Consider the following 10,860-nt stretch of genomic DNA (forward strand, 5'->3'; position numbering starts at 1 on the left):
CCCCCCCCGCCTCACCTCTGGCTGACTTTCCCTTCCCCAGGGCTGTTCTCCTCTTTAGCCCTAAGTCCCTCCCCAACTACTTCTCAACAGAGTCTTCTCGGACAGACTGGTGGATGCCACGGACATGGAAGCCTTCGTGGGGATATTGAGTGACAAACTCGGCACCTTCTTTGACCTCACATTTCATAATCTCTGCCCCAACAAACGTTCTCCTATCTTTGGTGAGCCCGGAGCTGGGACTGCTTTGGGTCTTAAGAGGTTGGGGTTAGGAGGCCAGGACATGGATTCCCAATGCTAATGGCCCTCTGGGAGGACCAGGTGTTGGGGACGCTGATGCCTTTCTCCCATGGCCTAGGGGACTTCATGAAGGAGCCCAAGGTCTATGAAGACCTGGTAGATCTGACAGTCTTGAAGACAGCCATGGAAACGGCCCTAAACGAGTACAATCTTTCCCCCTCTGTGGTGCCAATGCAGCTGGTGCTCTTCCGAGAGGCCATCGAACACAGTGAGCCCTTCCCGCCTCCCACCCGCAGCTTCCCTGCAAAGAGCACTCCCAAGTCAGGCTCTAGAGTCGTTTTCCTTTCTAATCCAACATGTCCTTGTGCCAGTGAAGTCTGTTTATTTGCTCAGTTTTGTTTTTGAGACAGGGTCTTTCTGCGTAGCCCTAGCTGGCTTGGAAATTGGTATCTAGAGTAAGCTGGTCTCAGCTTGTGACGCTCCTGTCTACATCTCCCTGGTAGTTCAGGCCTACGCTACCACACCTATCACAAGGGTGTTTAGTGGGCCAGGTGAAGGCTAATGCTGAATCACCACCAGAGCCTTGGGTACCAACTTCTTCCCTCTTACTTGATCCTCTACTTCAGCCTCAGAGGTTTTGGGTCCCCACCCTAGGGCCTGGCAGTTGGCTGGGATTGCTCACCCAGTGCATTGCCCCCACCCCACTCCCCAGTCACACGGATCGTGCGGGTAATTGGACAACCTCGAGGCAACATGCTCTTGGTGGGGATTGGGGGCAGTGGACGGCAGAGTCTGGCCCGCTTGGCCTCTTCCATCTGCGAGTACAACACGTTCCAGATTGAGGTCACCAAACACTATCGCAAACAGGAGTTCCGAGATGGTATGCCTGGGTTCCTGAACTGGAAGAGGGTAGAGGTTTTAGAATGGAGGATGAACAGCCTGAGTGTCTGCCATGCCAGGGGGTGAGATGCCCCTGGCCACTGTGTGCCTGGCATAGGTGGCGTGGATCCTGTGGGTGCTTATGGGCTAAGGGAGGGTCCTGAAGCACGGAGGATGAGGATGGTGAGTGTGAAGGAAGTCTTTGCCTTTGTCTTTCCCTGGTTTGGCCAGATATCAAGCGTCTGTATCGCCAGGCAGGGGTAGAGCTCAAGACCACGTCCTTCCTTTTCGTGGACACCCAAATCGCAGATGAATCCTTCCTAGAAGACATCAACAACATCCTTAGCTCAGGCGAAGTCCCCAATCTCTACAAATCTGACGAATTTGAAGAGGTACAGTTCCTTCAGTACTAAGTTGGTTCTTTGGCTTTTCTAACAATCTTCAAAACCCACAGATTCCACGTCTGTTTCTGTACCGTCCCAACCATCAGATCAGGCCCTGTAAGGCTGAAGGGTCACCTCTCAGCATTCATCCCACACCCACCCCAGGCCTCAGTCCGCCAGCCTAACCTGCTGTCTGGCTCACTCTGCGGTGAGTGATCTGACTCAGTGTGGCTTTTGTCCAGATCCAGAGCCAGATCATAGACCAGGCCCGGGCAGAGCAGATATCAGAATCCTCCGACAGCCTCTTCGCCTACCTCATTGAGCGCGTGCGGAACAACCTGCACATCGTGCTGTGCCTGAGCCCAGTGGGAGACCCCTTCAGGTGACACTGCCTGTTAGGGGGTCCCATGTGACTCCCTCCACAGGTCCGTAGTGTCAGGAACAGCCCACTAGAGCCCATTTTCCCAGCAGAGAGTGACTCCCCACTCCCAGCTTCCAGAAACTTCCTTTCTACTTTTCATCTCTGAATTTGGCTTTGACGACATGTGGAATGGTGACTTACTTATTTCACTTCTATAATGCCCTCCAGTTTCATCCATATTGTATCGTATGACAAGATTGTCTTCTTTTTCATTAGAGGATAAATACAATGCAAAGTATGTATACATAGCAATTTTTTTATCCATCCTTGGTATAAGTAGATATTTCAGGACAATCAGATCTAGAAGGAGGAGGTTGGGCAAGACAGTGCACACCTATAATCTCAGAACTCGGGTGGCTAAAGCAAGAAGATTGCTGCAAATTTGAAGCCAGCCTGGGCTACATAGCAAGAACCAGCATAGTCAGGGCTGTATGTGAGACCCTGTCTTTAAAAAAAAGTGGGGGGGGGCTGGAGAGGTGGCTCAGTGGTTAAGAGCACTGACTGCTCTTCCAGAGGTCCTGGGTTCAATTCCCTGCACCCATGGGGCAAGACACACCTGTCTGTAACTCCAAGATCTGACACCTCGCACAGACATACATGCTGGCAAAACACCAATGCACATAAAATAAAAATAAATAAAAAATTAAAAAAAAAACAAAATAAACTTATGAAGAGGGCAAGGCAAACTGGGTTACTGTTTTGCATATGTTTGTAACTTATGGCATATGGTGTATTTATCACAGGGGTGCATGCTAAGCATTCTTCTTGGGTAACCTCACCAAATTCCCAACAACCTTGGTATTTATATACTGCTAATCCCCTCCTAAGGCTGAGGAAACTAATGTCTGAGTATGTTAGACACTTGCTCAAGATCAACATCTACAAAACGTGGATCTGGGCCTTTCTGATCAGAGACCATTTCTAAATGTGTGGACCTGTGCATGTGGAGATAGAGCCCCACGAGCAGATAGGAGGGGAGGACGGGGCCCTCAGGATCTGCAAAGCGGCTGGGCATGTGTTAGGAAGCCAAGGGCATCAGTGTGGAGACTTAATGCCCTCGCCTTCTCTCTAGGAACTGGATTCGCCAGTACCCAGCCCTGGTGAACTGCACGACCATCAACTGGTTCTCAGAGTGGCCCCGGGAGGCCCTGCTAGAGGTGGCTGAGAAATACCTGATAGGAGTGGACTTGGGGACACAGGAGAATGTGAGCCCTTCCCTCCTGATGCTTTGGCCACACCCGCGCCTCCCCTCCATCCCCTGATCCACACCCTCTGTCTTCCACCCTGTGCTGTTCCCTTCAGATCCACAGGAAAGTGGCCCAGATCTTTGTCACCATGCACTGGTCCGTGGCTCAGTACTCCCAGAAGATGCTGTTGGAACTGCGGAGACACAACTATGTCACACCCACAAACTACCTGGAGCTCGTGTCTGGGTATAAAAAGTACGGAAACCGGGAAACAAGGAGGGCTGGGGGCTGTGTCTTTCAAAGGTGTTGATTGGTGAAAATACCCAGGATGTGGCCAAGGGGACAGGCTGGGGGATGGCAGAGTCACAGAGGGAAGTTAATGAGAGGTGGGGCTTCTGTGGGGAAGGCTAGACCTCCAGGCATGGACTCACGGCTCCTGCCTCCTCATACCCTGTCTGTCCTTAGTTACTGGCACGGTTCTCTATATTTTCCAGACCTCAAGTTACCTGGGAGTTTACCATAATATTTGTAATCCTTCCCTCTCTCCCTCTAGTGTCCCTTAGGCTGGCCATTTGTATGAAATATCTGGGTATAGTGACACATGCCTATAAGTCCCCACTAGGAAGCCTGATGTAGGAGGATTATAAATTCAAGGACAGTCTGGCTACACACAAGGATCCTGTCTCAAAAATACACAAGGCTAGGAGTGGTGGCTCCTGCTTCAGCTCTCAGGAGGCAGAGACAGGTGAATCTCTGTGAGTTCAAAGCTAGTCTGGTCTACACAGGGAGATCTAAGACAACCAGGGCTACATAGTGAGACCTTGTTTCAAAAAAAATAAATCAAATTAAAAATACACAAATAGGGCCAGAGATACAGATCCATATGTGTGTACCTTAGCACAGGAATATAACCAAAATGAAAAATACAAGCAGCGCAGATAAAAACCAGAAAAAGTGAAGTGTTTTCTGTCTCACATCTAGCCCAGTACTTTGCTTTGAACATCAGCTATGTGGGCAGATTTCCCCACACACCAAACGGTTCCCTAACACAGTGACTGAGTGTCTTACAATTCCCCTTGATCCTAACTATCTACTATCTACTTGGAGTTAGAATCAGATCACACAGGCTGAGGCCTCGGGCCCCACTTCAGGTGCAGAGACCCAGCCCCATGCTGTTTCGGATGTCTGTCTGTCTGTCAGTTCCTCGGCTGAGCCGAGTGGTTTGTGGAAGTCAGGGGAACACTATTGCTGGCTTATCAGAAAGGATATTTTATCTTATTTGACTTTCCGCCAGACAGTGTCTCACACACATAGCCCAGCCTGGTTCAGAACTCACTACGTAGCTGAGGGTAGCCTCACAGCAATTCTCCTGCCTCAGCCTCCCTAGGACTGGAATCACAAGCACAGTTCACTGCAGTCACATGGACTGGGTATTCTGATTCAAGTTGGAAAAACAATTTGTAAAGATGATAATAGCATCAATTCGCCCATTTAATGTGTATTTTTTAAGCACCTACTATGTGCTGGGCACTGTTTTATAGTACTGTATCAGTGAGCCCTGTGTGTCTGGACATACAGGGTAACGTTCCACCTTTTTTCTATTTACCAATCATTTTTAAAGTTTATTTTATATGCATTGGTGTCAGATCCCCTGGAACTGGAGTTATAGACAGTTGTGAGCTGCCATGTGGGTGCTGGGAATTGAACCTGGGTCCTCTGGAAGAGCAGCCAGAGCTTTTAACCACTGAGCCACATGTCTCCAGCCCCACCAATCATTTTGATAAACCCTTTAGTCCAGGAAGTAACCACATATTTCTTTTTAAAAAATTCAGATGTCTGGCTTCTCTTTAAGCAGAAATGTAGGAAGTCTGTCCTTCTGTTGATCTCCACAGAGAGGGGGAGAGGCTAAGTGGGGTTCACTTGCCCCCTTTGGGTGGGTTCATGGTTTCTGGGCCATTGCGATCCAGGTGCCTGCTGCACTATGTGGTCTCTGGAGGAGCCCCAGGTAGAGGAAGCAATGTGTCAGAATGGTACTCAACAACCTGATTTTGATCACGGTGTAGAGAATAAGTGAGAGGGGGAAGAAGACCTGCGGAGCAGGCTATGTTCGTATGTGAGGGCAGAACGTGGCCACAGAAAGGGAGAGACTGAGGTGTTTGAGGAAGGACCATTATGGGAGGACTCCTCCTTCCTCTACAGGCTTCTCGGAGAAAAACGGCAGGAGCTGCTGGACCAAGCCAACAAGCTGCGGACTGGATTGTTTAAGATTGATGAAACTAGAGAAAAAGTAGAAGTGATGTCCCTGGAGCTGGAGGATGCCAAGAAAAAGGTGGCCGAGTTCCAGAAGCAGTGCGAAGAGTACCTGGTCATCATCGTGCAGCAGAAGCGGGAAGCAGACGAGCAGCAGAAGGTCAGACGTCCTGCCCCCTGCGCCACTCTGCCAGGGTCCCCAGGAAGAGGCTTCCTGGCCCCATCAGTTAACCCCCTCCTCACCTTGTCCTTGGTTTCCTATCCATCCTTTGTCTTCTTTTCATCTCTAGGCGGTCACTGCCAACAGCGAGAAGATTGCTATTGAGGAAGTCAAGTGTCAGGCACTGGCGGACAACGCCCAGAAGGATCTAGAGGAGGCATTGCCTGCCCTTGAAGAAGCCATGCGGGTACCATGGTGCCAGGAGTGGGGATGGGGCCAGCCTTCTTTGCTCTCAGAGTTGCTGGGGAAGAGGGGGAGAGGGGAGAAGGTGGCATCATAGTTGGCTCTGTGTTCGGGGAAGGACTCGTCTTGCTATCTGAGTTGACTCTGGCCCAGTTCTGTCAGCTAATCCCTTTCCCTAGGCTTTGGAGTCTCTGAACAAGAAAGATATAGGTGAGATCAAGTCGTATGGAAGACCCCCTGCCCAGGTGGAGATGGTAATGCAGGCAGTCATGATTCTCCGAGGCAATGAGCCCACGTGGGCAGAGGCAAAGCGGCAGCTGGGTAAGCAGAGGGCATTGTTGGAAGAGACTTCCATTTGTCTGGTGTTTATTGATCAAGTGTAGTTCATCATCTGCAAGGGCCACCTGAGGTACCAGAGACCCCCTCAGGCCTTCTGTAAGAACCACTGAGGTACTGCAGACCCTGACCCCTCAGGAGCACAGAGATTAAGAGGGAAGACCTTAAACATTTGTTAGGATTCTTTAAAAGTATATAGCAGGAACTGGCTCCTCTCTCCATAACCAGAAGAAAATCGTTCTGAAAGCAGTCAGAATGCATGGCAAAATCCAAGGGCAAGAATGCCTCCATGCCAAAGACGGACAAGAATAGAGAACAAGAAACGCCTTCTCTCTGTCTTTCTCTGTGTCTCTGTCTCACTTCTTTCTTTGTGTACATGTGCCTTCACGTTCATGTGTGGATGTGTGAGTGGGTACATGCATGTGTTCAGGCATGCGTGCGTGCGTGTCTGTCTGTCTGTCTGTCTAAGAGGGTCAAAAGTCAGTCATGGGTGTTGTTCCTCAGGAACTATTCGCCTGTTTTGTTTTTGAGACAGGGCATCTGACTGTGGCCTGGGGTCGCTGGTTACCCAGCTGACTCACCAGGGCACTCTGCCTTCCCAGTGCTGGGATCGTAGGTGCTTGCTACCATACCTACCTTTTTATTTCAGTTTTGGGGATCAAACACTTCCCACGTGTTTTAAGCACTTTACTGACCACGCCGTCTGTCTGGCCTCGGGACTCTATTTTCAATCTGTGGCTTTCTCGGCTTTGGGTTCCCGCAGCAGAATGTAGCTACAGTTTGCCAGTTTTTGTCCAGAAGAAAGTACAGAGCACATAGAAGGAATGCCGGGATGGGTGATTTAACTGTTTGTCAAGGGAAGGGAGTAGGAGATGAGGCTGGGGAGATCCAGGAGGCCCTGGGGCCCGAGAGGATGCCAGCGAAAGGAGCAAGATCGGAAGGGGTCAAATATCTTGGCCTTGGGAACTTTAACAACAAGCAGTGGAGGTGGAGCTGGGCAGGAACAGGGTTTGGCCCTCTGGCTGAGGCCTCAAAATGTCACACCACAGGTGAACAGAATTTCATCAAGTCGCTGATCAACTTTGATAAAGACAACATCTCAGATAAGGTGCTGAAGAAGATTGGCGCCTACTGTGCCCAGCCTGACTTCCAGCCTGATATTATCGGCAGGGTCTCCCTGGCTGCTAAATCCCTCTGCATGTGGGTGCGGGCCATGGAGGTAGGCGGTGGTCAGAGTGAGTGGGAACCGAGGGGGCAGTCCTAGACAAGCTGGGGGGTGGCAGGCACAGAGGAGAAGGAAGGTGCTTGGTGGGGGTCCCCGAAGCCTGGCTGTCTTTTCTCACAGTTGTACGGGCGTCTGTACCGAGTGGTTGAGCCCAAGCGGATCCGCATGAATGCTGCCATGGCACAGCTTCAGGAGAAGCAAGCAGCCTTAGCCGAGGCCCAGGAAAAGCTGCGGGAGGTGAGCTTCCCTCTGGCCTTTTGGAGCTGTCCGTTCCTCTCTTCATGACCATCTTTCCCCACTCGATTCTGCACCCAACTCTGTTACTGTGCAGCAGTGAGCTCTCTTCCCCTGCACCAGGTCTTGTTTAGGTCTGTCTGAAGCATAGGGTGCAGAAGGCTCCCAGAGCCCCATGTCTTTGTGGGTCACCGGACACTGTTGCCCCACAGTTACCTCTTTCACAGCCTTGGAATAGGTTTTGGGATATTGACTGATGGTATGTGGGTAGCGGGTCAGTTTCCGACGAGGGAATGGGTCAATAGGGTCAGGATGGCAACTGTGGGCCTGGAACAGCAACCGAGGGGGGTGTGTGTGTCTGTACGTGGTAGGAATACGGCTGTCTAGAAGTTGGGGAAGGTAGACGAGGTAGGCAACTTTCTACAGGATACATGCACAGCTGACTTCTAACCATGAAGAACAGTCAAGTGCTACTATCAAAAGAATTCAGAACTCCTTGTCTGTCGTTTGATTTTTTTTTTAAAGATTTATTTATTTATTAAGTATACAGTGTTCTGCCTGTATGCATTCATGCAGGCCAGAAGAGGGCACCAGATCTCATCACAGATGGCTGTGAGCCACCATGTGGTTGCTGGGAATTGAACTCAGGACCTTTGAAAGAGCAAGCAGTGCTCTTAACCACTGAGCCATCTCTCCAGCCCCTGTCGTTTGATTTTTTAATCATAGCCTTAAGAGATAATGTGATATCTGTGATGTCACATGTGTTCAGTGCCAGGTTTCGGGAGAAAGGGCAGGCAGATCTCTGTGAGTGGAGGCCAGCCTGATCTACAGAGTGAGTTCCAGGACAACCAAGGCTATATAAAGAGGCCCTGTCTCAACAACAAAATGATAATACATACAACTTTATTCCTAGATAATATACTCATATTGAAATTAATTTGAAATTCAAAGGTACAGAAGAATATACAATATAAAGTCTTCCCCCCTCTGCTCTTTAGCATTCAACTTCACTCCATGAAAGCAACCAATTTTTACAAAACTCATCCTTCCTTCCAAAGATGATCTGTGTTAATATCAGTGTTTGCACACATACACGCAGAAATATGTGTACACACACACACAAATACACATACATACAGACTTGTGGTGATTTGAATGAAAATGGCCCCCATAGGTTTATATATTTGAATGCTTAGTCACCAGGCAGAGGAACTCTTTGAAAGGGTTAGAAGGATTTATTTATTTATTTTGTTTTTTCTGAGGCAGGGTCTCTCTGTGTAACAGCTTTAGCTGTCCTGGAATTCGCTTCGTAGACCAGGCTGGCCTCAAACTCACCTGCCTCTTCCTCCGGAGTGCTGGGATTAAAGTGTGTGCCAGCACTGCCCAGCTCGGATTAGAAGGATTAGGAGCTGTGCCCTTGTTGGAGAAAGTGTGGGACAGGCTTTGAGGTTTCAAAAGCCCATACCAGGCAAGTTTCTCTCTCTCTCCCTCCCTCCCTCTCCCTCTCTCTCCTCTCTTCTCTCTTTCCTCTCTTTCTCCCCTCTTCTCTCTCACTTCTTTCTCTCTCCTCTCTCTCTCCTCTCTCCTTTCTCCTCTGCCTCCTCCCTCTCTCTCTCTGCCTCCCTCTCCTCTCCTCTCTCTCTCCCTCTTACCCCCCCCCACTACCTGCAGATCAGGAAATACAGCTCTCAGCCACTGTTCCAGTGCCATGCCTGTCTGCTCACTGTGATGATCACAGATTGACCTTCTGGAAGTGTGAAGGAGATCCCCATTAAATACCCTCTCCTTTAAGCTACCCAGCATTAATAGAACAGTAACTAAGGCAACACACAAACACATACTTTTTTTTTTTTTTACATTACACATGCTTCTGGGTGAATTTTTATTCACCTATGGGTTTATTACCAACAGAGCTGGGCTGGGCACCATGTTTGCGACTCTATGTTGCCCTGTCCATAGCTAGTCTCTGTCTTTTCCCACCACAGTCGTTTTTACTGTCGGAAGTACAGATGTCCTCAAAGCCTCTTCTGGTCTGGCCTGTGCAGAGAACTCATCCGGGCTGGAGGAACAGGCTTCTGCACACATCCCCATCTCTCCATCCTGTGGCCATAGCCTCCCCCTAGCTCTCACAAAGCCTTCTCTCTTCCTGTCTCTTTCCCAGGAGGTCACAGCCACAGGTGAGGCAACCCACTTGCAAAGGTTCCTTGGCCCAGATGAGTCACATCCTGGGTCAAGCCATTAAGTCGCTCCCTTATACTCAAACAATGGAACCTCTGGAGTCGCTGCCGATGATTCATCCCCTGGACAAACACAGAGTTCACAATGTTAGGGCTCTGAGTGGGGGAGCCACATGTATTCAAGGACAACAGCTTTGTGAGAGGAAGCAGGCAGGAGAGCCGTGTGCAAAAGCATCTGAGACCGATCGCTTGGGCCCAGATATTCCAGGGGTGTCGGCCCTATCTCAAAAGACAGAACAAAACAGAGTAAACAGATAGGCAAAGCTAAGATTTTCCCCTTGTTATTGATAAAGGTTGCAAAATTTAAGATCCACTTTCATCTTTTGTTTGCTTTGCTTCCCTTCCTTCTTATGGGTTTGAGGGATTGAACTCAAGTTGTTTCCTGAGACAGAGTCTCCTGTAGCCCAGGCTGGCCTTGAAGTTGGTGTATAGTCAAGAATGACCTTGAACTCTCCAGGTCCTTCTGCCTCTGACTCCCAAATACTGAGATTATAGGTGTGTGCCATGATGCCTGGGTTTATTTGGTGCTGGGGATCAGACTCAAGGCTTGGTTTATTCTAGGCAAGCACTCCACCAAATGAGCTATGTTCCCAGCCCTCTAGCCCTTGGTAAATGTTTTTTATTTTGATAGGCTCTTCATTGCATTGCCCAGGCTGGCCTTAAACTCACTCTGCAGCCCTGAGCTCTTGAACTTGTCATTTTCCTTCCTCAGCCTCTCAAGTAACTCCATGTGTATATGTGTGTATGGGGGGTTATTTGAAGGGGAATGCCAGAGGCCAGAGGTGTCAGATCTTTGTGGAGCCAGGGTTCTAGGCAGTTGTCTGCCCTAGCATGGGTGCTAGGAACCAATCTGAGTCCTCTACAGGAGCAATATGTGCTTTTAACTGCTTAGCCATTTCTCCAGCCCCCTTTTTCTTCTTAATTTACATTGTATGTGTGTGCGCATGTGGGTGTGTGTATATACATGTGGAGGTCGGAGGACAATGCACAGGAGTTGGTCCTTGCCTTCCTTCCTTCTTTTTTTTTTTTTTTTTTTTTTTTTTTTTTTTTTTTTTTTTTTTTTTTTTT

General features: G+C 49.3%; 1 protein-coding gene across 1 annotated transcript in view; it reads left to right on the plus strand.

Annotated features, from left to right (window-relative positions):
• Dnah2 (dynein axonemal heavy chain 2) overlaps window positions 1-10,860 on the plus strand; it is a 131,251-nt gene that overhangs the window by 98,412 nt on the left and 21,979 nt on the right. The window contains exons 54-65 of the mRNA XM_026780620.1: window positions 91-221; window positions 356-505; window positions 950-1,117; window positions 1,348-1,508; window positions 1,742-1,881; window positions 2,993-3,125; window positions 3,223-3,362; window positions 5,307-5,517; window positions 5,648-5,764; window positions 5,940-6,081; window positions 7,146-7,315; window positions 7,442-7,558. Coding sequence (XP_026636421.1) covers window positions 91-221; window positions 356-505; window positions 950-1,117; window positions 1,348-1,508; window positions 1,742-1,881; window positions 2,993-3,125; window positions 3,223-3,362; window positions 5,307-5,517; window positions 5,648-5,764; window positions 5,940-6,081; window positions 7,146-7,315; window positions 7,442-7,558 — 1,780 coding nt within the window. The remainder of the gene's footprint in view (window positions 1-90; window positions 222-355; window positions 506-949; window positions 1,118-1,347; window positions 1,509-1,741; window positions 1,882-2,992; window positions 3,126-3,222; window positions 3,363-5,306; window positions 5,518-5,647; window positions 5,765-5,939; window positions 6,082-7,145; window positions 7,316-7,441; window positions 7,559-10,860) is intronic.

Source organism: Microtus ochrogaster, chromosome 7, assembly GCF_000317375.1.
Source record: "Microtus ochrogaster isolate Prairie Vole_2 chromosome 7, MicOch1.0, whole genome shotgun sequence".
NCBI lineage: Eukaryota > Metazoa > Chordata > Mammalia > Rodentia > Cricetidae > Microtus > Microtus ochrogaster.